Source organism: Oncorhynchus tshawytscha, linkage group LG05 (assembly GCF_018296145.1).
Source record: "Oncorhynchus tshawytscha isolate Ot180627B linkage group LG05, Otsh_v2.0, whole genome shotgun sequence".
Lineage (NCBI taxonomy): Eukaryota > Metazoa > Chordata > Actinopteri > Salmoniformes > Salmonidae > Oncorhynchus > Oncorhynchus tshawytscha.
Genome location: NC_056433.1, coordinates 59,949,726 through 59,976,598, shown reverse-complemented (window position 1 = coordinate 59,976,598; position 26,873 = coordinate 59,949,726). Strand labels below are relative to the sequence as shown.

Below are 26,873 nucleotides of genomic sequence, written 5' to 3'. Positions count from 1 at the left end.
TCACAGAGTTCAAGTAACAGACACTTCTGAACACGAACTGTTCAGAGGAGACTGCGTGAATCAGGGCATCATGGTTGAATTTCTACAAAGAAACCAGTACTAAACGACACCAATCAGAAGTCTTTCTAGTCCAAGAAACATGAACATTAGACCGGTGGAAATCTGTCCTTTTGGTCTTTGTGAGATGCAGAGTTGGTGAGCGGATCTCTGCATGTGCGGTTCCTACCGTGAAGCATAGAGGAGGTGGTGTGATGGTGCTTTGCTGGTGACACTGTCAGTGATTTATTTAGAATTCAAGGCACACTTAACCAGCATAGCTACCACAGCATTCTGCAGCGATACACCATCACATCTGATTTGCGCTTAGTGGGTCTATCATTTTTATTTAATTTTTTCAACAGGACAATGACCCAACACACCTCCAGGCTGTGTAAGTGCTATTTGACAAAAAAGGAGAGTTGTGTAGTGCTGCATCAGATTACCTGGTCTCCACAATCACCGAACCTCAACCTAATTGAGATGGTTGGAGATCGATCGCAGAGTGAAGGAAAAGCAGCCAACAAATGCTCAGCATATGTGGAAACTCCTTCAAGACTATTGGAAAAACATTTCAGGTGAAGCTGGTTGAGAGAATGCCAAGTGTGTGCAAAGCTGTCATCAAGGTAAAGGGTGGCTACTTTGAAGAATCTCAAAAATAACATATATTTTAATTTGTTTAACACTTTGTTTGGTTACTACATGATTCCATATGTTATTTCATAGTTTTAATGTCTTCACTATTGTTCTACAATGTAGAAAATAATACAAATTAAGAAAAACCTTTGAATGACTAGGTGTGTCCCAACCTTTGACTGGTACTGTATAATTATTACTTTTATTGCTCACAACTTGGGGGGGCAAATTTTGGTCCGCGGGCTGCCAGCTATGGAACCTTTTACATGGTTTTGCCAAACGGTGGTTGTTGCTTAGTTGTTAATATTTCAGGGATCAGCTATATTTCTTTCATCATTGATTGACCAAACTCTTATTCAAAGATCAATCTTAATTGATTAAAAAAATGGACTGATTGAATTAATACATTTAGCCGTTTTGAGTCTGAGTCTTTGAGTTGAAATTCTCCAGCTCTCAGTTAAAAATAGGCTTGAGGCTGACTGAATAAAAATATTTGTAATAGTGTGATATGCTTGAGCAGTGTTCTTCTGACATTAGGAAATTCAGGGCCTGTAGCAGTTGTAGTGCCTCTTGCCCCCCCCCCCGCCTCCCCCTGGAGGCTATGAGTGTGTCTCAGCAAGTGGCATCTCAGCAACAGCCATCTGCTGTTGACCTCAAGACTGTCCCTACCCCTCGCTCTGCTCTGTTCCTCAAGAGACCTCCACCACAACTCACCTCCCCCAGTGAGCTCAGATTTCCTATGTCTCACACACAGCGAGCCCCTCTCTCCCTCTCCCTCCCTCCCACCCAGTCCCTCTGGAGGTTTTAAGAGAGAGGGAACTCGTCAGACGTCTGTACTAGGATTGTCCTGGCTGGGATTGTCCTTGCTGACTGGGTCAGGCATCTGTACTGGGATTGCCCTGGCTGACTGGGAATAAGTGGAAGATGTACTGGGAGCTGTGGCTGAGCCAGTTGACAGCGACAGACCTGCATCATATGCTGGTGGGGAACAAAGGTGGGAGAGCATCAGCTCTAGACAGGGCAGAGTCACACCTGACCACTAGGCCAGTTTAATGTCCTTAGGAGATGTCCTGACGGATTAACTATACTGCTGCCATGTAGTGTACTGTGTAGTTTGCTTGCTGAATGGAGAAATGTGTACTTAAGTAGTTCTGCGTGTTTAGAATGGAGCAATGTGTACTTTAGTAGTTCTGCGTGTTTAGAATGGAGCAATGTGTACTTTAGTAGTTCTGCGTGTTTAGAATGGAGCAATGTGTACTTTAGTAGTTCTGCGTGTTTAGAATGGAGCAATGTGTACTTTAGTAGTTCTGCGTGTTTAGAATGGAGCAATGTGTACTTTAGTAGTTCTGCGTGTTTAGAATGGAGCAATGTGTACTTTAGTAGTTCTGCGTGTTTAGAATGGAGCAATGTGTACTTTAGTAGTTCTGCGTGTTTAGAATGGAGCAATGTGTACTTTAGTAGTTCTGCGTGTTTTAGAATGGCACAAGGCGTAGTTCTGTGTGTTTCCTGTTTTACTCTCTTATTTCACGTGTGACACTCATTAGGCTGGATTTGGAGATCTGGGTCATTTGATCAACTTTTTATTTGCCTACCTCCTCATGCCTTTTGCACACAATGTATATAGACTCTCCTTTTTTTCTACTGTGTTATTGACTTGTTAATTGTCTACTCCATGTGTAACTCTGTTGTCTGTTCACACTGCTATGCTTTATCTTGGCCAGGTCGCCGTTGTAAATGAGAACTTGTTCTCAACTAGCCTACCTGGTTAAATAAAGGTGAAATACAAATAAATAAATAAAAATATGCAGGACTTCATAGTTGAGGTTAAGCTTTAATTCAACTCAGTCTTACACAGTGTATATCTTAAAGGGCAAGTTCACCAAAATGCCATATTGGTTTCCTTACCCTGTATGCAGTCTATCGCCAAAGGATGACCGCGATCCATTTTCTGGTTTAGTTTAACATTTTAGCATTTGGAACAAATCCCATTCAAGCCATGGGACCAATAATAACATTTTTTTGCGCATCATGTTCAAATCATCTATCAGTGACTTTGTTGACCTTCACAATACATTTTAGATACTTTTGGACATGATGTGTGAAAATGCTAATATTTGTCCAATGACTTAAATGGGATTTGTGCCACAAATGCTAAAACTTTAACATGTGGAAACCGTGCCAGAGAAACCAGACCAAAGCATGGATTGCTGTCGTACCTTGTCCATAAACTGCTGTGAACTATCCCTTTAACTTCTCAGATGCTATTGTTTTTGGGCAATTCCACTGTAACAGAGTGACACTGAGACTTTTAAAATGTATGTCAAACAAAAACCAATGATGGCAATGAACAGTGCAGCAGATGCGAAGTTTGGTAACAGAATGACGGTTTGCCGTTTGTGCCGTCATTCTGTTACCAAACTTTGCATCTGCACTGTTCTTCAAGTAAATGTTTATGTAACGTTTTCAATGGAAATTGTTAAGTAGTCCTTGTGCACAGAGTTGTATGGTTTAACTTTGCAAATATTGTTTTTTGTTTAAAATGTCAAAGTAAACCTTCTTATCGCGTCTTATCGAGTCTTATCGCCCCAAATAATGGCCAAAAGACACCCACGGAAGAAATAGCTAGGAAGATGTTTGGTATTATATTTATTGAATATTATCTGAATCCTAGATATTAATATGGCCAATTTGGGTGCCATCAATTAGCTTAATTTCTCAGATCAAATTATATTTTCACAAAATGTTTTATGAATGTTAATTGTATCTGTTACTGACTACAGAAACTATTCCAGAACAATCTGGATGTCAAAATCCTCTTCCTTGTGCTTTTTGAGTTGGAACGACCCAGGAAGTGTAATTAGGAAGGGATGATGCCTTTCAGAAATTATATTTACTGTAACATTAGCTACTGACCACCACAGACTGACACTGATGGTGCCAGTCACTTACTGTACTGTAGATGTATCACTTAAACTTTGGTGTAGCCAGTCATTCCTTAGTTGTATCGGGGTAATTCCATGGTAACGGAGTGAAAGTAGTCTTTGTGCATACAGTTGTATAGTTTAACTTTGCAATCATTGTTTTGCTTTTTACATACATTTTATGCCAACTCTCGACTTTCTTTTCAATGCCTCTTTCATCCTCTCCCCTCTACCTGTCTTTAATTCACTCGTCTCCCTCTCTCCCTAACAGTAGGTAAGTCCCACTCAGCAGCTGCCCAGACATGCTTTAGAGTTTGTTGGCAGCTGTTAAGGAGTTATTGAGGCTCAGGCATGTTGTGTGGGCGTGGTGACCCACAGACGCCGACAGAGCCCCTCCCCACAGCTACTACACTCTTTACATACAGGCAGGGAAGAAGAAAGTAGTGACTTCCTGTAGGACCTAGTCCTCAGATCTCAGATTAGTGTGTTTGGAAAGTGAAACGAGTCAATGTTGAGCGTGGACATGCAGAGTATGTATTTGAGGACCCTTCAACCCAGCAGCAGTTTTGAGGAAGAGTGGGTTAGGCTGACATGCCGGCCCTACACTGGGGTAACGGATGTGGACGGGCCCAACTTAGCTCTTTCTGTTTATGTTGGTAGACACCAGCTGCCTATTAATTGGACAGCTATTGATATTAAGCTAGCACTGGTAAATGGTAGCCTATTTCACAGTTGATTAGTGCAGATTGTTAAAGGAACAGAAACTGATTTTTGGGTGAAATAAAGAATTTAAGGTGGGATTTAGGTGGGCCATTGGAAAGGGATGCATGTTTGGGGTCCCTAAAAGGTAGGTACGTGTTTTGTTAGGCATACCTGGGGCACTCATGTGGTTTATGTATTTTGAACGTGAGATTTCAACAGATATTTTTAGGCCGCTTGACTTTCACTGAACCATTCACCAACCACTTTCTTTCTCTATCGCTCCCTTTCCCTCCCTCCAGAGGCCCTCCACCGACCCTTCGGCCTGGACTCGGCAGCGTTGACGGAAGCGGTGCGCTGGAGCTCCAAGGAGAACTTGCTGGGTGCTGCCGAAAGCGACCCTAACCTCTTTGTTGCACTTTATGACTTTGTTGCCAGTGGCGACAACACGCTGAGCATTACGAAAGGTATGTGTTCTGAAAGAGATTTTTATCAATAGCTGCCGTCCCAATAGATAACCTGGTTTAATTTCCTCACCCTGCATCATCGCAAACCACTCCTTATCTAAAGATGATTTGCTTCGAGGTATGGGGCCCCTACCTTCTGCAGGGGAGGTCAGTTCTTCAGGAGATTTCCTCCAAAATACGGTACCATGGTACCCTCCAGTGAACTATGTTTGTTTATTCCAATCCTTGTTCTACTTTCCCTTTTTATTTAATCCGTGTCCCTGTTTTCCCCAGCAGCAGTTTGCTGATCAAAGAGCTGTCTCCTGGGTAATGCGCTTAAAATCATAATATTTTGGAGAGTCAGACTTTTTAATTAACAGATATAAAAGCATTAGCTAAAGATGGAGAAATATCTTTAGCCGATGCCTGCCTTCACCAGTCGCCCCATTGCTGCTGCCTGAGATGGAGCTAATGTTTAGACTGTGAGTCACTGCATGCCCAAGGAAGAGGCAGGCAGGCTTGCCCTCCCACACTCTTGTTAGGCTCTAATGCACTTTTAATGTGGAATCCTTTCAACTGTAATAATAACAGGTGCATAAACCCAGGAGGGTTTATCCACCTGCTGGGTGATCAGAGAGTGACTTGGTGGCCCTGCCGCCCTTAATCGCTGTCTCAGATCAATGCCATGTCTCAGATCAATGCCATGCCTCAGACCAGTAATGTCCACCGCAGGCCGCCTGACATTGTGTTTCCACCCGGAGCTCTCTGGCTCCCCACGGTGTGTCGCAGAGGAAACTGTCTAGTGTGACTGGTTAGGCCAGCCCAATGTTTTTCTGCCTCCCCGGCTGTCCAGTGTCAATAAAGCCTGTAGCTATATCCTCTGTGGCACCAGAGGGTATTGAGTCTGCAGCATGTTCAGCTCAGGCCATGATGTACAGGGAGAGTGCGAGAGAGAAGAGAGGTTAAGTTGCAGAAAGCTTGGCGGCGCTCCCTGTCCCCTCTCCAGGCCGTGTCTTGTCGCTGCCATAACAGCTCACTGTCATTATCCTCTCACAGGGAGCAGCTTTGAAGGGCTGCAGGGAGCTGCTGGACAGCCAGGGCGTGTTTCAGCTACACAGACACACAGCTCCTCTATAGTACTGCATTCTCTGTCTCTATTTAAGAGGCACTCCCTCCCGTCTCCACCGTTGACCTCATAGGACGCAAACAAAGCAGCAGTCAAAGTCACTACATGCGTAGCCCAGACCTACTTTTTGGGACTGTATTAAATGAAGCATCAACGGGGGCCATTTAAACCTTATGAAGGAACCAAAAACTTCAAGGGATGCTAATGTCCTAAAGTGTCTCTAAATGTTTGAAGATGATGTCCTTTTACCTGACTCTGTCTCCCTGTCCCTCTCTGCCCAGGTGAGAAGCTGAGGGTGCTCGGCTACAACCAGAATGGGGAGTGGAGCGAGGTGCGCTCCAAGAATGGCCAGGGCTGGGTGCCAAGCAACTACATCACGCCTGTCAACAGCTTGGAGAAGCACAGCTGGTACCACGGGCCCGTTTCACGCAGCGCTGCAGAATACCTGCTAAGCAGCCTCATCAACGGCAGCTTCCTGGTCCGGGAGAGCGAGAGCAGCCCAGGACAGCTGTCCATCTCCCTGCGCTACGAGGGGCGTGTCTACCACTACCGCATCAACACCGCCTCAGATGGCAAGGTAGCTAGTGTCTGGGACCTACAGATGGGCTGTCTCTCATCCTTTTCTTCACTTTTGTTGTGAAACTACTCTGCCCCTGCTAATGTTCATGCTCTGTCTCTGTTGGCCATCTCTTGTTTCTCCTCACGGTGCTGACCCCTGTGTGTCCCTGTCTGTCTGTCCCAAGGTTTACGTCACAGCAGAGAGCCGCTTCAGCACCCTGGCCGAACTGGTCCACCACCACTCCACCGTGGCCGATGGCCTGGTCACCACGCTCCACTACCCGGCACCCAAGTGCAACAAGCCCACCGTCTACGGTGTGTCGCCCATCCACGACAAGTGGGAGATGGAGCGCACCGACATCACCATGAAGCACAAGCTGGGAGGGGGGCAGTACGGAGAGGTGTACGTGGGAGTCTGGAAGAAATACAACCTCACCGTTGCAGTCAAAACACTCAAGGTTGGTCTCTCTATAAAGATTGGTGGACGCATGTAAAATCTCCATCTTTTGTGTGTCTATTTTGTGAAATCCTCTATGGGATTATGTAATATGAATGGGATGTGGTTTTTAGTGGTTGATGGTTACCATCTGCTGGTGAAATATGGTATTACATCAACATGCAACTTAATGGGGGCAACGACTACTGTTGGAGATATGTTTATTCACAGTTGAACTTGTTCTGCTCACCTTGGTATCCTGATACTAAGATATTGAATGAACCCAGTGAATATTGACCTTTCTGCTTGTTTGTCTTCCAGGAGGACACTATGGAGGTGGAGGAGTTCCTGAAGGAGGCAGCAGTCATGAAGGAGGTGAAACATCCCAACCTGGTGCAGCTGCTAGGTCAGTGCTGCTCACAGTACAGCTCCACTTACTAACAGCACATGGGTTTTCTACCGGCTGTTTCTAGACTCAAAGTGTAGTTACCTCTGACCTCTGTTGGCTTGCCTCTGTCCAGGTGTGTGTACATTGGAGCCTCCCTTCTACATCGTGACAGAGTACATGCCCCATGGCAACCTGTTAGACTACCTGAGGGAGTGTGACCGGGAGGAGGTGAACGCAGTGGTGCTGCTCTACATGGCCACGCAGATCTCCTCTGCCATGGAATACCTGGAGAAGAAGAACTTCATCCACCGGGACCTGGCGGCCAGGAACTGTCTGGTGGGGGAGAACAGCGTGGTGAAGGTGGCTGACTTTGGGCTGAGCAGGCTGATGACGGGGGACACGTACACGGCCCACGCCGGAGCCAAGTTCCCCATCAAGTGGACCGCCCCCGAGAGCCTGGCCTTCAACACCTTTTCTATCAAGTCTGATGTGTGGGGTGAGTCAGAGCCAGATTTTCAGTCATCGCGTGTACTAAATCAGTCAACATTCGTGTGAGCGTGTTTCTCATCCTCTGACGGACTCTCGTCCCTCAGCTTTCGGTGTGCTGCTGTGGGAGATAGCGACGTACGGTATGTCTCCGTACCCAGGGATCGACCTGTCTCAGGTATATGACCTGCTGGAGAAGGGCTACCGCATGGAACAGCCAGAGGGCTGTCCTCCCAAGGTCCATGAGCTGATGAGAGCCTGTGAGTGAGCACTGCACTGAGTACACACACACAGTCCCTCGCACTATCATCCATTCACGTATGTCCTGCATAGAAGGTCTATAACCTAAATTGTCAATGGAGTAAGAAATAACATTAACTTTTTTGGTGTGATATCAGGCTGGCAATGGAGCCCGTTGGACCGACCCTCGTTTGCCGAGACCCACCAGGCTTTTGAGACAATGTTCCACGATTCCAGCATCTCTGAAGGTACTTGTACGACACAGTCACATTACTACCCTCATGGCTGAAACACGGTCAGATACGACACAGTCACATTACTACCCTCATGGCTGAAACACGGCCAGATACGACACAGTCACATTACTACCCTCATGGCTGAAACACGGTCAGATACGACACAGTCACATTACTACCCTCATGGCTGAAACACGGTCAGATACGACACAGTCACATTACTACCCTCATGGCTGAAATACGGTCAGATACGACACAGTCACATTACTACCCTCATGGCTGAAACACGGTCAGATACGACACAGTCACATTACTACCCTCATGGCTGAAACACGGTCAGATACGACACAGTCACATTACTACCCTCATGGCTGAAACACGGTCAGATACGACACAGTCACATTACTACCCTCATGGCTGAAACACGGTCAGATACGACACAGTCACATTACTACCCTCATGGCTGAAACACAGTCAGATACGACACAGTCACATTACTACCCTCATGGCTGAAACACGGTCAGATACGACACAGTCACATTACTACCCTCATGGCTGAAACACGGTCAGATACGACACAGTCACATTACTACCCTCATGGCTGAAACACGGTCAGATACGACACAGTCACATTACTACCCTCATGGCTGAAACACGGTCAGATACACTTCTCTTGGAGGTATTTCTGCTGCCTGACTATTCAAGCCTGTCAGTTTTGGCACTAAAGCGGATGCATTTGTGGACATAAGAGAGATAATGGCCATTAATGATGCGTAAACATCTCCTGTAGGGCCTTTTCAGAGTGGTACAGCATGCCTGGTGCCTCAGGGAGAGACGGAGGATGATATTTGAGTGAGGATGAGGAAAGGGCAGGCTGAACTGAGGTGAGGGGAGTACAGGGAGAACGAAGGGTTTTCAGAGAACCGTTATAAACTCAGCATTGATTTATTCAGTTATTCCAGTTAATGCAGTACTACTATTTCTAGCAAGGGATTCAATGTGTATAACGGTCTAATGTAAATGTCCACTTCATTAAGCATTCCTTTCCTGTGGCTCCCTCTCTCTCTCTGTAGAGGTAGCAGAAGAGCTGTGTAAGACGGCCTCCTCTGGCCACGGCCCGTCACCACACTCCTTCAGCCACGACATGCCCCTGCTGCCCTCCAAGTCGCGCACGCTCAAGAAGCATACGGAGAACAAGGAGAACATCGAGGGGGGTCTGGATTGCAGGCAGGAGACACACATAGCCAGCACCCACAGCCCCTCAGGTACCTGCCTTGCCCGCCACCATGCCTGTAGACTGAGGACAAGGGCTGCTGTCACAGGAACACCTCACCCAGTAGTCACCACAGGTGGTGCCATTACACAATCACAACAGAGAAAGGGTTTGGATTAAAGGCATTCTCAATCCTCTCTCTATCTTCCTCCCTTACCTGAAGGGCTGCAGGGAGCTGGGTAAATAGGTCTGTTTGTATGCGTCTGCGCTCATGTCTGTCATCTTTTTTATTAACATGACGATTGAGGATTTGAATTGTAATCCTCCGGTCTCTGTCTGTTGCATCCACCCCACACAACACACACAACTCTAAAGATCACTAAGAATGACTGCATACGTATGTACCAATACCTCAATTAAAAGCAGATCATATTTTGTATGGTTTTTGCCATGTTGTCATTCATGTTTTATTGCATGTTTTCTTGTGTAAAAACCAAAGGCGATTTATGTTCCTGTCAACCCTTATACTCTCATCTCTCATTTACTCACTCATTTCTCTGACTCAGGCTGTTGCCTTGCTCACTCTGGCGCTCATCTATTACACATACATCTCTAGTACAAGCTGTCACCACAAAGTTATTGAAACAGGGATGGCTCTGGAGATGGAGGATATGGCTGTAGTCAAAGCAAATTGGCAGCCAGCCTGTGAGATTCAATGGTTTTGGGCTATGTCCTCTGTTCTCTGCAGGTCTGGTACCTGTTTAACTCCCTGTCCTCTGTTCTCTGTAGGTCTGGTACCTGTTTAACTCCCTGTCCTCTGTTCTCTGCAGGTCTGGTACCTGTTTAACTCCCTGTCCTCTGTTCTCTGCAGGTCTGGTACCTGTTTAACTCTCTGTCCTCTGTTCTCTGTAGGCCTGGTACCTGTTTAACTCCCTGTCCTCTGTTCTCTGCAGGTCTGGTACCTGTTTCTCCCTGTCCTCTGTTCTCTGCAGGTCTGGTACCTGTTTAACTCCCTGTCCTCTGTTATCTGCAGGTCTGGTACCTGTTTAACTCACTGTCCTCTGTTCTCTGCAGGTCTGGTACCTGTTTAACTCTCTGTCCTCTGTTCTCTGTAGGCCTGGTACCTGTTTAACTCCTTGTTCTCTGTAGGCCTGGTACCTGTTTAACTCCCTGTCCTCTGTTCTCTGCAGGTCTGGTACCTGTTTCTCCCTGTCCTCTGTTCTCTGCAGGTCTGGTACCTGTTTAACTCCCTGTCCTCTGTTCTCTGCAGGTCTGGTACCTGTTTAACTCCCTGTCCTCTGTTCTCTGTAGGTCTGGTACCTGTTTAAATCCCTGTCCTCTGTTCTCTGTAGGCCTGGTACCTGTTTAACCCCTGTCCTCTGTTCTCTGTAGGTCTGGTACCTGTTTAAATCCCTGTCCTCTGTTCTCTGTAGGTCTGGTACCTGTTTAACTCTCTGTTCTCTGTAGGTCTGGTACCTGTTTAACTCCCTGTCCTCTGTAGGTCTGGTACCTGTTTAACTCCCTGTCCTCTGTTCTCTGCAGGTCTGGTACCTGTTTAACTCTCTGTCCTCTGTTCTCTGTAGGCCTGGTACCTGTTTAACTCCTTGTTCTCTGTAGGTCTGGTACCTGTTTAACTCCTTGTTCTCTGTAGGCCTGGTACCTGTTTAACCCCCTGTCCTCTGTTCTCTGTAGGTCTGGTACCTGTTTAAATCCCTGTCCTCTGTTCTCTGTAGGCCTGGTACCTGTTTAACCCCTGTCCTCTGTTCTCTGTAGGTCTGGTACCTGTTTAAATCCCTGTCCTCTGTTCTCTGTAGGTCTGGTACCTGTTTAACTCCCTGTTCTCTGTAGGTCTGGTACCTGTTTAACTCCCTGTTCTCTGTAGGTCTGGTACCTGTTTAACTCCCTGTTCTCTGTAGGTCTGGTACCTGTTTAACTCCCTGTTCTCTGTAGGCCTGGTACCTGTTTAACCCCTGTCCTCTGTTCTCTGTAGGTCTGGTACCTGTTTAAATCCCTGTCCTCTGTTCTCTGTAGGCCTGGTACCTGTTTAACCCCCTGTCCTCTGTTCTCTGTAGGTCTGGTACCTGTTTAAATCCCTGTCCTCTGTTCTCTGTAGGTCTGGTACCTGTTTAACTCCCTGTTCTCTGTAGGTCTGGTACCTGTTTAACTCCCTGTCCTCTGTAGGTCTGGTACCTGTTTAACTCCCTGTCCTCTGTAGGTCTGGTACCTGTTTAACCTGTAGTGACGCCCAGCCCGTAAACGGGACCGTTATCATCATCTGACACTAATTAGCATAACGCAACGGACATAAATCTTCCTAGAAAATATTCCTATTCATGAAAATCACAAGTGAAATATATTGGAACACAGCTTAGCCTTTTGTTAATCACCCTGTCATCTCAGATTTTCAAAATATGCTTTACAGCCAACGCTAGACAAGCATTTGTATAAGTTTATCATAGCCTAGCATAGCATTATGTCTTGCTAGCAGCAGGCAAACTTGTCACGGAAATCAGAAAAGCAATCAAATTAAATTGTTTACCTTTGATGAACTTCGGATGTTTTCACTCACGAGACTCCCAGGTAGACAGCGTAAGTTCATTTTTTCCCAAAAGATTATTTTTGTAGGCGAAATAGCTCTGTTTGTTCTTCACGTTTGGTTGAGAAATCCCCCGGAAATTGCGGTCACCACAATGAAAATACTGCCCCCTAACACCAAGAGGTTAACTCCCTGTCCTCTGTTCTCTGCAGGTCTATTACCTGTTTCTCCCTGTCCTCTGTTCTCTGTAGGTCTGGTACCTGTTTCTCCCTGTCCTCTGTTCTCTGTAGGCCTGGTACCTGTTTAACCCCCTGTCCTCTGTTCTCTGTAGGTCTGGTACCTGTTTAAATCCCTGTCCTCTGTTCTCTGTAGGTCTGGTACCTGTTTAACTCTCTGTTCTCTGTAGGTCTGGTACCTGTTTAACTCCCTGTCCTCTGTAGGTCTGGTACCTGTTTAACTCCCTGTCCTCTGTTCTCTGTAGGTCTGGTACCTGTTTAACTCCCTGCCCTCTGTTCTCTGTAGGTCTGGTACCTGTTTAACTCCCTGTCCTCTGTAGGTCTGGTACCTGTTTAACTCCCTGTCCTCTGTTCTCTGTAGGCCTGGTACCTGTTTAACCCCCTGTCCTCTGTTCTCTGTAGGTCTGGTACCTGTTTAAATCCCTGTCCTCTGTTCTCTGTAGGCCTGGTACATGTTTAACCCCCTGTCCTCTGTTCTCTGTAGGTCTGGTACCTGTTTAAATCCCTGTCCTCGGTTCTCTGTAGGTCTGGTACCTGTTTAACTCCCTGTTCTCTGTAGGTCTGGTACCTGTTTAACTCCCTGTTCTCTGTAGGTCTGGTACCTGTTTAACTCCCTGTTCTCTGTAGGTCTGGTACCTGTTTAACTCCCTGTCCTCTGTTCTCTGTAGGTCTGGTACCTGTTTAACTCCCTGTCCTCTGTTCTCTGTAGGTCTGGTACCTGTTTAACTCCCTGTCCTCTGTTCTCTGTAGGCCTGGTACCTGTTTAACCCCCTGTCCTCTGTTCTCTGTAGGTCTGGTACCTGTTTAAATCCCTGTCCTCTGTTCTCTGTAGGCCTGGTACCTGTTTAACCCCCTGTCCTCTGTTCTCTGTAGGTCTGGTACCTGTTTAAATCCCTGTCCTCTGTTCTCTGTAGGTCTGGTACCTGTTTAACTCCCTGTTCTCTGTAGGTCTGGTACCTGTTTAACTCCCTGTCCTCTGTAGGTCTGGTACCTGTTTAACCTGTAGTGACGCCCAGCCCGTAAACGGGACCGTTATCATCATCTGACACTAATTAGCATAACGCAACGGACATAAATCTTCCTAGAAAATATTCCTATTCATGAAAATCACAAGTGAAATATATTGGAACACAGCTTAGCCTTTTGTTAATCACCCTGTCATCTCAGATTTTCAAAATATGCTTTACAGCCAACGCTAGACAAGCATTTGTATAAGTTTATCATAGCCTAGCATAGCATTATGTCTTGCTAGCAGCAGGCAAACTTGTCACGGAAATCAGAAAAGCAATCAAATTAAATTGTTTACCTTTGATGAACTTCGGATGTTTTCACTCACGAGACTCCCAGGTAGACAGCGTAAGTTCATTTTTTCCCAAAAGATTATTTTTGTAGGCGAAATAGCTCTGTTTGTTCTTCACGTTTGGTTGAGAAATCCCCCGGAAATTGCGGTCACCACAATGAAAATACTGCCCCCTAACACCAAGAGGTTAACTCCCTGTCCTCTGTTCTCTGCAGGTCTATTACCTGTTTCTCCCTGTCCTCTGTTCTCTGTAGGTCTGGTACCTGTTTCTCCCTGTCCTCTGTTCTCTGCAGGTCTGGTACCTGTTTAACTCCCTGTCCTCTGTTCTCTGCAGGTCTGGCAGCCACTCTGCTGGCAGGGGATGGCCGGTCAGGCAGCTCTCCTGCTCTGCCTCGGAAACAGAGGGACAAATCCCCCAGCAGTCTCTTGGAGGACTCCAAGGAGACCACGTTCACACGGGACCGCAAGGCTGGCTTCTTTAGTTCCTTCATGAAGAAGAAGTCTTCCTCCAACTCTCCCTCTTCCCAGCTGCAGCAGAGCCTGCCTACGCCACCCAAGAGGAGCAGCTCATTCAGGGAGATGGAGACCCAGCCTCACAAGAAGTATGAGCCCACGACTGGCTTTAGCGCCCCTCCTCCCCCCCTTCCCCAGGCAGATGGCCTGGGCTTTTCACCATCCCACGGAGAGGGGAACCACGTCCAGTCACGCTGCTGTGGAGCCACTTTTGGACAAAAGGCCTCTGCCAACCACACCTCTGGGGCGCCGCCCTCACAGGTGGGCAGTAGTAGCAGCAGCTGGGCAGGCCTGGCAGGCTTCTTCACCCCCCGCCTCATCAAAAAGACCTTAGGGCTACGGACTGGCAAGTCCACTGGGACCGAGGAGGGGGGTCGGGGAACCAAGCCCTTCCCCAGGTCCAATTCCACCTCCTCCATGTCTGCAGGGCTGCCTGACCTGGAGAGGATGGCTCTGACTTTACCCAGGAACCGCAGTAAGCCTCCTCTAGAGCGCACTGCCTCCACCACCTCGCAGCCTGAGAACGGGGCAGCACACACCTCTGAGACCCTTCTCCGTAACATGGATGAGGGCACAGCTCAGATCAGGGACCGGCCTAAAGCCAAGCTGCTTCCCCGAGTGGTGGGGGGAAGCTCTGGGGTGGTGAGAGCTCCTGGCGTTGGGAGTGAAGCAGATTCATATTGTCCCTCGGGGACCCTACGGGGTAGGGAGGTTCAGGCGGCAGGAGGACAGGACCGTCAGGGATGGTCGTCCCCCTCCAAAACAGTGGGATCAGGCCTGTCAGCGGCTCCACACAACCACAAGGTTCCAGTGCTGATCTCGCCCACACTCAAGCATGGCTCGGCCGATGTGCACCTGGTGGGGATGGACTCTCAGGGGAACCGCTTCAAACTACTATCAGAGCATCAAGCGGACCGGGACCGACCACGGCTGGTCAAGCCTAAATGTGCCCCACCTCCCCCTCCCACTCTGCGCCTCCTTGGACACTCCTACAGCGGGGATGGAGAGGAGCAGGCCGGGGTGGCTGTGGAGGTCAATGGTGATGGGGTGAAACGGCCGGGACGAGTAAGGGAAGTTGGAACAGGGAGACCGTCAGTGCCGCCACCACAAGTGCCTCCACCTCCTTCAGCCTCTTCTTCCTCTGCCAACAACACTACCCCTACTAAGATGGCTAATGGTGCCACCAGCACTGGCTCATCCACAGTCCCCTCTGGTGGCTCTAAGCTTCTGCGTCGGACTCGGCAGCAGGCAGAGAGGGTTCAACCAGAGACTATCAGTAAGGAGGCTCTGCTGGAGTATGCTGAGTGCCTGAGAGGTGCCCTCCACAGCAGCCCTGAGCCCTCCTCCAGCAGCCAGGTCCTAGACGCTGCCCACCAGCTGCTAGACTACTGCTCAGGCTACGTGGACTGCATCCCACAGATGCGGAACAAGTTCGCCTTCCGGGAGGCCGTGGGCAAATTAGAGCTCAGTTTGCAGGAGCTGCGGGCATCGTCCTCCTCTGGAAGCGGAGGAGCATTCAGTGGCCCGGGGGCTAGCCCTGCACTGGACAACTTGCACACCTGCATCAAGGAAATTAGTGATGTGGTTCAGAGGTAGCCTCCGGACCCTTTCAAACATTTCCTTTTGTATTCCCTTTGTTGGTTCTATTAACATTTTGGGGACAGAGAACAATCTCAGAAGTACCTCAGAAAATCACTACAAATTGTTTCTCTTATTGTTTACAGTTGACTCTTTCTCAAAAATGCCAGTGGAAAACAATGTTCTATTCTTTGACATAAACTTTGTTGATACCAAACTAGAAAATAATTGTTTTGCCCCAAATTGTAACTTTTCCACCAGGTTTTAAGGCCTTTCTTTTAACTGGACGTGGAGTATATCAGCAACGTTTTCAGTCCCAGAGTTGATAAAGAACAAAGTCAGTTTGAGTATCTGTCATTTAGTAACTCAACCAAGAAACAAAGTGGAGAATAATGCATTCATTCTCCTGGCAACAATGAAAAGAGTCCCTGTGACAGGATGTCACTGTTCAAAACTATTGTCACCTGGGACATCGATGAGTGTTCCACATAATCAGGTCTACTTTCTCTGCCATTTGGTTTGATTATTTCAATGTCACAACATTTGAATAGAAAATGTAAGCATTTCAATATTGATGTCCAAATTCCCTTGCACATGACCTAGCTATATGTTTGGAGCCTATGAGAAGAGCGAAGAGAGTGCAGGGTAGTACATGAGCAGGTGGTTTGGGACAGTTTCTAAGTGTCCTTGGACAGTGCTGAATTCCCTGTGGCCCTTTCCCTCAGTGCCTATAGTTTCTTAAATGTTTGAAAATCTGCAAATACAACTACTCCTTGACAAAATACTGATCTCATCACAAACTACAGTATGTCAGTGATTTATTTGTACATTATTTGGTTTTAACTTTGGAATGGCTTTATGTATGAACTTGAATTTTAAATTATTGTTTTTTTATTAAAAGCACAGACCTATTTTAAAAATGTTATGTAAATATTTGCTTAATTTCATATCCAGGAAAAAGTGAGGTCACATTTGCTTGGATAAGTGTTTGACTCTAAAAAGAAACCGTAGTAGGAAGTTTATCACAGGACTGAGGCCCACCCCTCCCTCCACAACCCCATCTGAACATCTGCAAAATGAATGTATTATGTATTGTTATCTTCCTTTTTTGAAAAGATGCCTGGTCATCATTTCAATACCAACATCAGTCAATGCTTATGGTCAATTTACAAAATGGATTCTTAAAGCACGTTTTCTGTTTTGATATCCCTTAGTAGGTGTCATCTCTACACAAACATTTCCATATCAGGTTGCTGGATGTAATTTCATCCTTTTTGTTCTATTGTGCACAAATAACAAGTTTCACCTGTGTCTGCAATCATTTCTCAATAATAATTTGGCTAATGAATCAAGCAATCAAAAACAAAAAAAGCTTGCTTATAACAGTGCTCCTCAACTGTTTGAAAATTCCCTGAATCCCCACTTGAGATGTTGGAACCCTAAGTGTATCAAAAGGGGATCATCGCGCTCTCCCAGAAGCTTGACTGGTATGTAAAACCCACAAATTCAGGCAAAAGATGTAATGGGTCTGCACTCAAAAATATGTCCCATAAAACCTACTTAATTTATCCATCCCTTCGCTCTTCCCTGCGTCAGGCACAGACGTCTCGGCCCTGTTTGTCGGAACCCTGAGTGTACACTGGATAAAGCCGATGATATAGTAGACATTGATTGGTATATTGCATTTCATCTTAGTATAAACTCTAGTAGTGCCCAATATATTTTCACATTTCATTCCATTGTGGTACACTACCTATCGAATCCAGCAGATGAGCTTCAGTGTGCCTCAGGTCATTCAAAGGTCCTCTTGACTAATAGCATGAAATAGTTTATTTTCACTGGGAGGTTCACCTATTATTATTATTATTATATATTTTTCTTTTGACACTGGATACAGCAATGTTTTTCCTATGGTTCTTGGTGCCTTTTGTGAAAGATATTTTATGTATAGTGCACTACTCAGTCAAGAAACGGATATACAGCGATGTGTAATTGTAAATATCTTGTGCTTTTGTTTTCAGATGACAGATTTTGCAATGATGTTGTGGCCAAGTATAAATATCACTACAACGTGCATTTCTATTACTGGGAGTAAACATTTTGTTTTTTAATTTAAAACTCACATTTAATAGTATATTACTGTGAATTTCTCCCCATCAGTGTTAAACTTGATATAAATAAAATGTTGGAACAATTCTAAGGTCCTTTTTATATTTTTGATTTGTCAAAATGTTCAAGATTTATCCAGAGAGCGAGTATTCTTTTGATTAATAGCATACATGTCATTGACCTGTTGGATCAGAGCCTGATAATGACCAATGCATTTACTACTCTTCAGGTCAGTATTGAAATGACTTTACTGTAAATATAATACAATTGGTGGGAGGAATATAATGATAGCCCAGGGGCAGTTAGGGGTTGGATCATTTTCTGGCATGTGATTCAAATCCTTCTCAGTTTAGGGCACATCCTGAGCACAGGATCGCATCTGCGCCTGGAACTACGATCTAAAATTTCCTTTTGAAGAATAAATTGTTCTGAAAAAAATCTGTGCAACCCTCCGCTGAATTTGACATTGGGATGTGGCCCTCGGCCTCGGGATAATAAAATGCCTACCCCTGCTCTATGATATAGGCCTATAAGAAGCTACCTGGGTGGTGGTCACCAGGGATGTGGTGCTGCTGTAGTGAGGGGGGAGCGGTGCTCCCTCCCTTATTTCAATTTGAGTATACACAGAGTTGATTGTAATATTTCTGGATTCTAAATGAATTATTTAATTACTGAATTTTCATAAATGATAGAATGACAATTAAAATATTGCTACAAGCAGCAATTCCAGGGTTCAGCTGTGGCACCACTTTGCCACCACCAGGAAAAATTGCCCTAGGATGAGCTACTAATGTACTGTTACCAGGGTTGCCAAACATCAGAACTCAAAATCAAAAACTGATCATGCAATATGCTTTATGTATTTTGGACAATTTTTTTAATGATGTTGACTACTTTAAAATCAAGTAACCCAATCGCCCTCAAATGGTCTCATGGATGGAATGTTTTTCATATTTTTCATAATTTCATCATTAATAAAGCCGCTATGACCTTGCATTAATGTTTTTCCTGTCCAACAGCGCCACCATGCGGCGCAACTGAAACATACTTTATAGGTTAGCTCGACTCATCACTGAGCATGTGACACATTTCATCAGTTTGAGAGAGTTTTTGTATGGAGGTCAATGAGTGTTGAATTTAGTTAACAAAAAATGGAATTGCTTATTTGATAGAACAGAAATGTTGTAATTAAGTTGTTACAACTGTACTGATTATAAGTAGGACACGTGACATCCTGGAAACTTTAAGAAAAAACACTTCATGTCAGAGTTGTGCCTGGTCATCACTAGTTATCACATCCACAAAGTCATAAACCCTGTCTATCTCTATTTTTAACCTAACCTTAAACACACTGCTAACCATAACCTTAAATTGAGACACAAAAGCACATTTTTGCTTCAATTTTTACGAACAGCCAACTTGGACTTTGTAGCTGCATTAATTAGTGGAAACCATTGTGCCGGTTGTTCATGCGTCAATCTGCCCTCTCAGTGGCTAGAATGGTCCCACCTGATCTTCCCTCCCAACTGCCTTCCATTTAGATTTTAATTTATTTGTTGGAGTGGCCACGGGAGTATCTGGTCAATATACTGGAAAATCTGTGGTTTGGAATGCATACCAAGTTTTTTTTACAATATGAATACAAGTGACTGATTTATATGAATTTGTGACAGACCACGCCCATGTGAATGCTTATTGTGAATGCTTATGCTCATGTTGGTTTAGGTACTGGAAAATATTGCTTTAGGAGAACTTAGTACAAAGATGCAACACATCAAGTTTCGTGCAGATGGGTCATTCTGTGCCAGAGGAGTAGTGGTTTAAGTGTTTTTCACAAAATTTGAAATGAGGGACCTTATGGGCCCTTGAGGCAAACGTGTTCCTTGTGAGGAGAGTGACCTATGTTCTGAATTGTATGACTAGGTCAGATGGGGTGAGGGGCGTGACCTTTCAATTTGCATTTTAAATCGCTTGTTATAACACCACCATCTTGCCAATTGGCATTGCATGATAGGGTGTGGCCCTTGCCCCTTTACGCAAAGTTGCACCCTCAGAAGCCTTACCATCTCACGGGAATTTAAATGGTAATGTACAATTGTGGAAGAAGAGGAATAGTAACCAAGGGCAACAAATCCAATAGGGTTTCACCAGCGAGGTAGGCAAGTGGTGGTTTCTTCCCTGTCCTCTCTCTCTCTGTGGCTGTGGCGCGAACGATGAATAACTGTAGGCGTGTGCAGAGGCCCGTTGGTCGGAGGCTTGACCACTTTGAGCGGAGCAAATCGGACATGACATAAGAACTGCCACTGACAGAACTCCAGGGGTTGCTAAAATTGCTGTCCTCAAAATAGTCTGTTATAGACATGGGCCTACTGTGTAAGTGCTTATCTTACAGAAACGTAGGCCACCTCTATTGCGTATGCAGACAATCTGATCCACCACATGAAACTTATCACACCAACGAGGTCTAGGATCCAAATTTACCGCGTCTGCCTTGATGTTGATAAAACTTCACGGACCCCTCTTGTGCAGTGGAGCCCAGAAGGACATGTGACCACCTTGTTAGCACCACGATTTGAAAGGTGCTCAAACCGCTTAAAATAACCCTCAGTCAACATTAAGATATGTTGCCTACGCCTACTGTCCTACTTATCACTTATTATTATTACAAATATAAGACTATCACTTCTCACAATTGCTCTTGATTAGTAAATTTAGATCAAAGCTGAATCAATGTCTTGGAAGATAATGTTGAACTTCATCAACTTAATGATGAATTTGTATCTTGTATAACAGAACTGAATATGATAGCATATACTGTAGCACACAGCCTGGTCTTATAGACTGGACATACATAGTAAATGTAATTCTGGGACACTCATTGGTATGATATATTAAGTTTGGTATGGTTACATAAAACAGAAGGTTACTTAAAGCAAAAACTAACAGTGGTTGGTCAGGGTGGATGGGTGGGTGTTTTATGCGAACGACTAGCAACCCAAAGGTTGCGTGTTTGAATCTCATCACTATAGCATTATAGATAATTAGCTACTTTGCAACTATTCACTACGTTTTAGCTACTTTGCAAAAAAAGAAATAACCTCTCACTGTCAATTGCATTTATTTTCAGCAAACATAACATATGTAAATATTTGTATGAACATAAGATTCAAAAACTGAGACATAAACTGAACAAGTTCCTAATGTGTGACTAACAGAAATGGAATAATGTGTCCCTGAACAAAGGGGGGGTCAAAATCTAAAGTAACAGTCAGTGTCTGGTGTGGCCACCAGCTGCATTAAGTACTGCAGTGCATCTTCTCCTCATGGACTGCACCAGATTTGCCTGTTTTTGCTGTGAGATGTCACCCCACTCTTCCACCAAGACACCTGCAAGTTCCCAGACATTTCTGGGGGGAATGGCCCTAGCCCTCATCCTCCGATCCAACAGGTCCCAGATGTGCTCAATGGGATTGAGATACGGGCTCATTGCTGGCCATGGCAGAACACTGACATTCGTGTCTTGCAGGAAATCACATACAGAACGAGCAGTATGGCTGGTGGCATTGTCATACTGGAGGGTCCTGTCAGGATGAGCCTGCAGGAAGGGTACCACCTGAGGGAGGAGGATGTCTTCCCTGTAACGCACAGCCTTGAGATTGCCTGCAATGACAACAAGCTCAGTCCGATGATGCTATGACACACCGCCCCAGACCATGACAGACCCTCCACCTCCAAATCTATCCCGCTCCAGTGTACAGGCCTCATTGTAACGCTCATTCCTTCGACGATGAACGCGAATCTGACCATCGCCCCGGGTGAGACAAAACCGCGACTCGTCAGTGAAGAGCACTTTTTGCCAGTCCTGTCTGGTCCAGCGATGGGTTTGTGCCCATAGGCGACATTGTTGCCGGTGATGTCTGGTGAGGACCTGCCTTACAACAGGCCTACAAGCCCTCAGTCAAGTCTCTCTCAGCCTATTGCGGACAGTCTGAGCACTGATGGAGGGATTGTGTGTTCCTGGTGTAACTCGGGTTGTTGTTGTTGCCATCCTGTACCTGTCCCGCAGGTGTGATTTTTTTTTAGATGTACCGATTCTGTGCAGGTGTTGTTACACGTGGTCTGCCACTGCGAGGACGATCAGCTGTCCGTCCTGTCTCCCTGTAGCGCTGTCTTAGGCGTCTCACAGTACGGACATGGCCATTTATTGCCCTGGCCACAACTGCAGTCCTCATGCCTCCATGCAGCATGCCTAAGGCATGTTCCCACAGATGAGCAAGGACCCTGGGCATCTTTATTTTGGTGTTTTTCAGAGTCAGTAGAAAGACCCCTCTAGTGTCCTAAGTTTTCATAACTGTGACCTTAATTGCGTACCCTCTGTAAGCTGTTCGTGTCTTAACGACCGTTCCACAGGTGCATGTTAATGGTTTATTAATTGTTTATGGTTCATTGAACAAGCATGTGAAACAGTGTTTAAAATCTTACAAATGACGATCTGTGAAGTTATTTGAATTTTTACTAATTATCTTTGAAAGACAGGGTCCTGAAAAAGGGATGTTTCTTTTTTTGCTGTGTTTACCCTCCCCCTAACCTTAACCCTTCTCCTAACCTAACTCCTAACCCCTAGCTAGTTAGCCAGCTAGAACTAATATTAGCTAGCTAACGTTAGCCACAACAAATTGAAATTTGTAACATATCATACATTTTAGCAAATTCGTAACATATAGTACGTTTTGCAAATTTGTAACATATTGTAATTCGTAACATATCATACGAAATGGATGATGGACATCCACATATTAGGAGGCAAGTAGCCTAGTGGTTAGAGCATTGGACCAATAACCAAAAGGTTGCTGGATCAAATCCCCGAGCTGACGAGGTAAGAATCTGTCGTTCTGCCCCTGAACAAGTCAGTTCAGGGTGAATTTGGAAACTTCTTGCATTTCCTTCTTCTGTAACCTCTTTCGGAATCTATCCAACATATTAGCCCAACACATGATACATTTATGAAATCCTCAAGATATTTCCTTATCACATTTTAAAAAAAATGTGATATCATATTCACAAGAGGCATGACTCACCCTTTTATGTACACTGAGTCAAAACCATATGTTCAGTTCACATTTGGTAGACTGGGACAGTAGGTTAAATAAACTGGTACACCATTTAATATAGTCCTAATCGTACCCTAATGGCAATTAAATTACATTGTGTGTGATTAGAAAACATCTGAGGAATTCAGAAATGTAGGCTATCATGTGTTGGGATAATATGTTGGATATATGTCTGAAGAGGTTACAGTAGGGCCGTAGGCCTGGGTGGACCCACTGAATATTTATTTGTATTTTCATGCTTTACCTGTCAGTGTTGTCTATGGCTGCCTGAGGTTCTCAATCAGAGTCAGGTGATTCTCGTTGTCTCTGATTGGGAACCATATTTAGGTAGCCTGGGTTTCACTGTGTGTTTGTGGGTGATTGTTCCTGTCTTAGTGTTTTGTATTTCACCAGATAGGCTGTTTCGGTTTTCATTATTTCATTTCGTTAGTTTTGTAGTTTCTGTATGTATAGGTTTTCCTTCATTAAAATATATCATGAATCATCATCACGCTGCATTTTGGTCCGATCCTTGTTCTACCTCTTCGTCAGAGGAGGAGATAGAAGAGAGCCGTTACAGAATCACCCACCACACCCGGACCAAGTGGCGTGGTAACAGGCAACAGCAGCAGCAGGAGCAGCAGCAGCTGCAGTGGGAGAGGTTGCACCACCTGGAGAAATGGACATGGGAGGAGGAACTGGACGGTAAAGGACCCTGGGCTCAGCCTGGAGAATATCGCCGCCCCAAGGAAGAACTGGAGGCGGCGAAAGCGGAGAGGCGCTGGTATGAGGAGGCAGCACGGCGACGCGGATGGAAGCCTGAGAGTCGGCCCCAAAAATTGGGACAGTGACATTTTTGTATTGCTGTTTTGGCTCTGTACTCCAACACTTTGGATTTGAAATGATACTATGACTTTAAAGTTCAAATTGTCAGATTTAATTTGAGGGTATTTTCATCCATATAGAGTAAATCGTTTTGAAAATACAGAACCTTTTGTACATAGTCGCCACCATTTTAGGGGACCAAAAGTATTGGGACAAATTCACTTGTGTATTAAAAAAGTCAAAAGTTTAATATTTTTACATTTTTAAATTTGATTTATTTCACCTTTATTTAACCAGGTAGGCTAGTTGAGAACAAGTTCTCATTTGCAACTGCAACCTGGCCAAGATAAAGCATAGCAGTGTGAACAGACAACACAGTTACACATGGAGTAAACAATTAACAAGTCAATAACACAGTAGAAAAAAAGAGTCTATATACATTGTGTGCAAAAGGCATGAGGAGGTAGGTGAATAATTACAATTTTGCAGATTAACACTGGAGTGATAAATGATCAGATGGTCATGTACAGGTAGAGATATTGGTGTGCAAAAGAGCAGAAAAGTAAATAAATAAAAACAGTATGGGGATGAGGTAGGTAAAAATTGGGTGGGCTATTTACCGATAGACTATGTACAGCTGCAGCGATAGGTTAGCTGCTCAGATAGCAGATGTTTGAAGTTGGTGAGGGAGATAAAAGTCTCCAACTTCAGCGATTTTTGCAATTCATTCCAGTCACAGGCAGCAGACAACTGGAACGAAAGGCGGCCAAATGAGGTGTTGGCTTTAGGGATGATCAGTGAGATACACCTGCTGGAGCGCGTGCTACGGGTGGATGTTGCCATCGTGACCAGTGTACTGAGATAAGGCGGAGCTTTACCTAGCATGGACTTGTAGATGACCTGGAGCCAGTGGGTCTGGCGACGAATATGTAGCGAGGGCCAGCCGACTAGAGCATACAGGTCGCAGTGGTATAAGGTGCTTTAGTGACAAAACGGATGGCACTGTGATAAACTGCACCCAGTTTGCTGAGTAGAGTATTGGAAGCTATTTTGTAGATGACATTGCCGAAGTCGAGGATCGGTAGGATAGTCAGTTTTACTAGGGTAAGTTTGGCGGCGTGAGTGAAGGAGGCTTTGTTGCGGAATAGGTAGCCGACTCTAGATTTGATTTTAGATTGGAGATGTTTTGATATGAGTCTGGAAGGAGAGTTTACAGTCTAGCCAGACACCTAGGTACTTATAGATGTCCACATATTCTAGGTCGGAACCATCCAGGGTGGTGATGCTAGTCAGGCGTGCGGGTGCAGGCAGCGAGCGGTTGAAAAGCATGCATTTGGTTTTACTAGCGTTTAAGAGCAGTTGGAGGCCACGGAAGGAGTGTTGTATGGCATTGAAGCTCGTTTGGAGGTTAGATAGCACAGTGTCCAAGGACGGGCCGGAAGTATATAGAATGGTGTCGTCTGCGTAGAGGTGGATGAGGGAATCGCCCGCAGCAAGAGCAACATATTCCTAGCACGCAATGATTACATCAAGTGTGTGGCTCTACAAACTTGTTCAATGCATTTGTTGTTTGTTTTGGTTGTTTCACATTATTTTGTGCCCAATATACATTATTTTCCATGAATTTCTAACACTTCTACATTAATGTGGATGCTACCATGATTGTGGATAGTCCTGAATGAATGGTGAATAATGATTGGTCAGAAATTTACAGAGGCACAAATATCAAACCCTCAAGACATGCTAACCTCTCACCATTAAAATAACAGTGGAGGTTAGCTTTTTTGGGGGGGATATTATATTATTTTCTCATTATTCACGACTCATTCAAGATTATCCTTAATAGTGGTAGCATCCACATTAATGTAGAAGTGTTAATTTTATTTAAAGTAAAAGTGACTTTATGAAAGTCTTAAGTTACATTAAAACATTAGTTTATGTCACTGTATATGCACCAAAGAAAAACAGTGTAACACCACAATGTGGTAATCCATTAAAGGGTTAAAGATATCCAAAAGATCATTCATTATTCATTTGTTAAGGGCAGGTCTTAAGTCTTAAGGAATGAATAAATAAATTTAAGAAAATGCATTTCAAAAGAAAATAATACATATTTGAGTTTAAATATATTGCTGTGCTTTGAGTGTTGTGAGTACACGCATGCAATAGCAGTTATTCGCTAAAAATAAAAATAATGTTCTGAAATAGAGTTCAAGGGGTATTTTTTAAGAGTTGTTTAGCAATGACAGGTGATTAGGAAACTGCAGAATCTGCTCTTTTTGATATTATATAAACATCCAAATGTCTTACCTGCTTGTAACTGTAGGAACATTTGCTAAAGTCACTTTTTGGCACTCGGCTTCATTTCCCTGCTTCTGTGTCAATTCCAAATTGCGCTGTTAATCAGATTCTTCATATACAATTTAACAATTGATAATATTCTCACCCATCTGACTATTCTTGATTTAATCTTGTCTTTTGGCAAACTTTATTATTATTATATGTGTGAAATTGGTTTTGATACAGTTTAGGTGTAGTTTTGAAGGGCCATCATCAGCTGCAAAGGCCTGACATGTAAGCGGGAAACATTTTCAAATTCTGTTTGTGATATTAAGATTCTAACAACTACAGTGTGTTGGATAGACTTATTTAGGAAATGGGGGGCATAAATGAATATTACATTTTAATGAAAGCTATTCCAAATGATATCCTTACTTTACTGAAGGATCAATTACACCAGGAGTGTCAAATTCATTCCATGGACAACCTAGTGCCTCCGGGTTTTAGTTTTTCCCTTTCAATGAAGACCTAGACAACCAGGTGAGGGGAGTTCTTTACTAATTAGGGACCTTAATTCATTAATCATGAATAATGGAGGAGCGAAAACCCACAGAAACTTGTCCCTCTATGGAATGATTTTGACAAGAATATTACAGGCACTATATTACAGGGGTAGGCAACCCTGGTCCTGGAGTTGCGCAGGCACTTCTTGTTTTTGATTTAACCAACCTGGAAGACCAGGTGTTGAATTTAGGCAAATACTGAACTGATCAATTAGCTCAGTTGGTCAGGCGTGGTGCCGAGTTGGAACCAAATCCTGCAGTATCTGCGGCACTCCAGGAAGAGGGCTGCGTACCCCTGGTGTAGAAATGAATGGCATCAGTATAGTAGATAAGAAATGTAACAACAATTTAGTCAGATAAATTATTAACAGGAAGTTTACCCCTGCTGCAATTTTTCAATGAGCATCTTCATTTGATGTGAA

At 44.7% G+C, this 26,873-nt stretch overlaps 1 protein-coding gene across 4 annotated transcripts in view; it reads left to right on the top strand.

The window, feature by feature from the left end:
- The window catches only part of LOC112251019 (tyrosine-protein kinase ABL2), a 41,835-nt gene extending 24,051 nt beyond the window's left edge, over window positions 1-17,784 (top strand). For 2 of the 4 annotated variants that reach the window (XM_024421633.2, XM_024421631.2), the window contains 9 exons: window positions 4,595-4,759; window positions 6,146-6,441; window positions 6,608-6,880; window positions 7,180-7,264; window positions 7,380-7,742; window positions 7,840-7,992; window positions 8,131-8,220; window positions 9,282-9,473; window positions 13,828-17,784. In XM_024421633.2, the coding sequence (XP_024277401.1) occupies window positions 4,595-4,759; window positions 6,146-6,441; window positions 6,608-6,880; window positions 7,180-7,264; window positions 7,380-7,742; window positions 7,840-7,992; window positions 8,131-8,220; window positions 9,282-9,473; window positions 13,828-15,602 (3,392 nt within the window). In that variant the 3' untranslated portion in view covers window positions 15,603-17,784. Of the gene's footprint in view, window positions 1-3,063; window positions 4,213-4,594; window positions 4,760-6,145; window positions 6,442-6,607; window positions 6,881-7,179; window positions 7,265-7,379; window positions 7,743-7,839; window positions 7,993-8,130; window positions 8,221-8,998; window positions 9,093-9,281; window positions 9,474-13,827 lie in introns of those variants that run through there. The other 2 variants (XM_024421635.2, XM_024421634.2) reach the window with 2 other exon arrangements.
- Window positions 17,785-26,873: the final 9,089 nt, after the last annotated feature.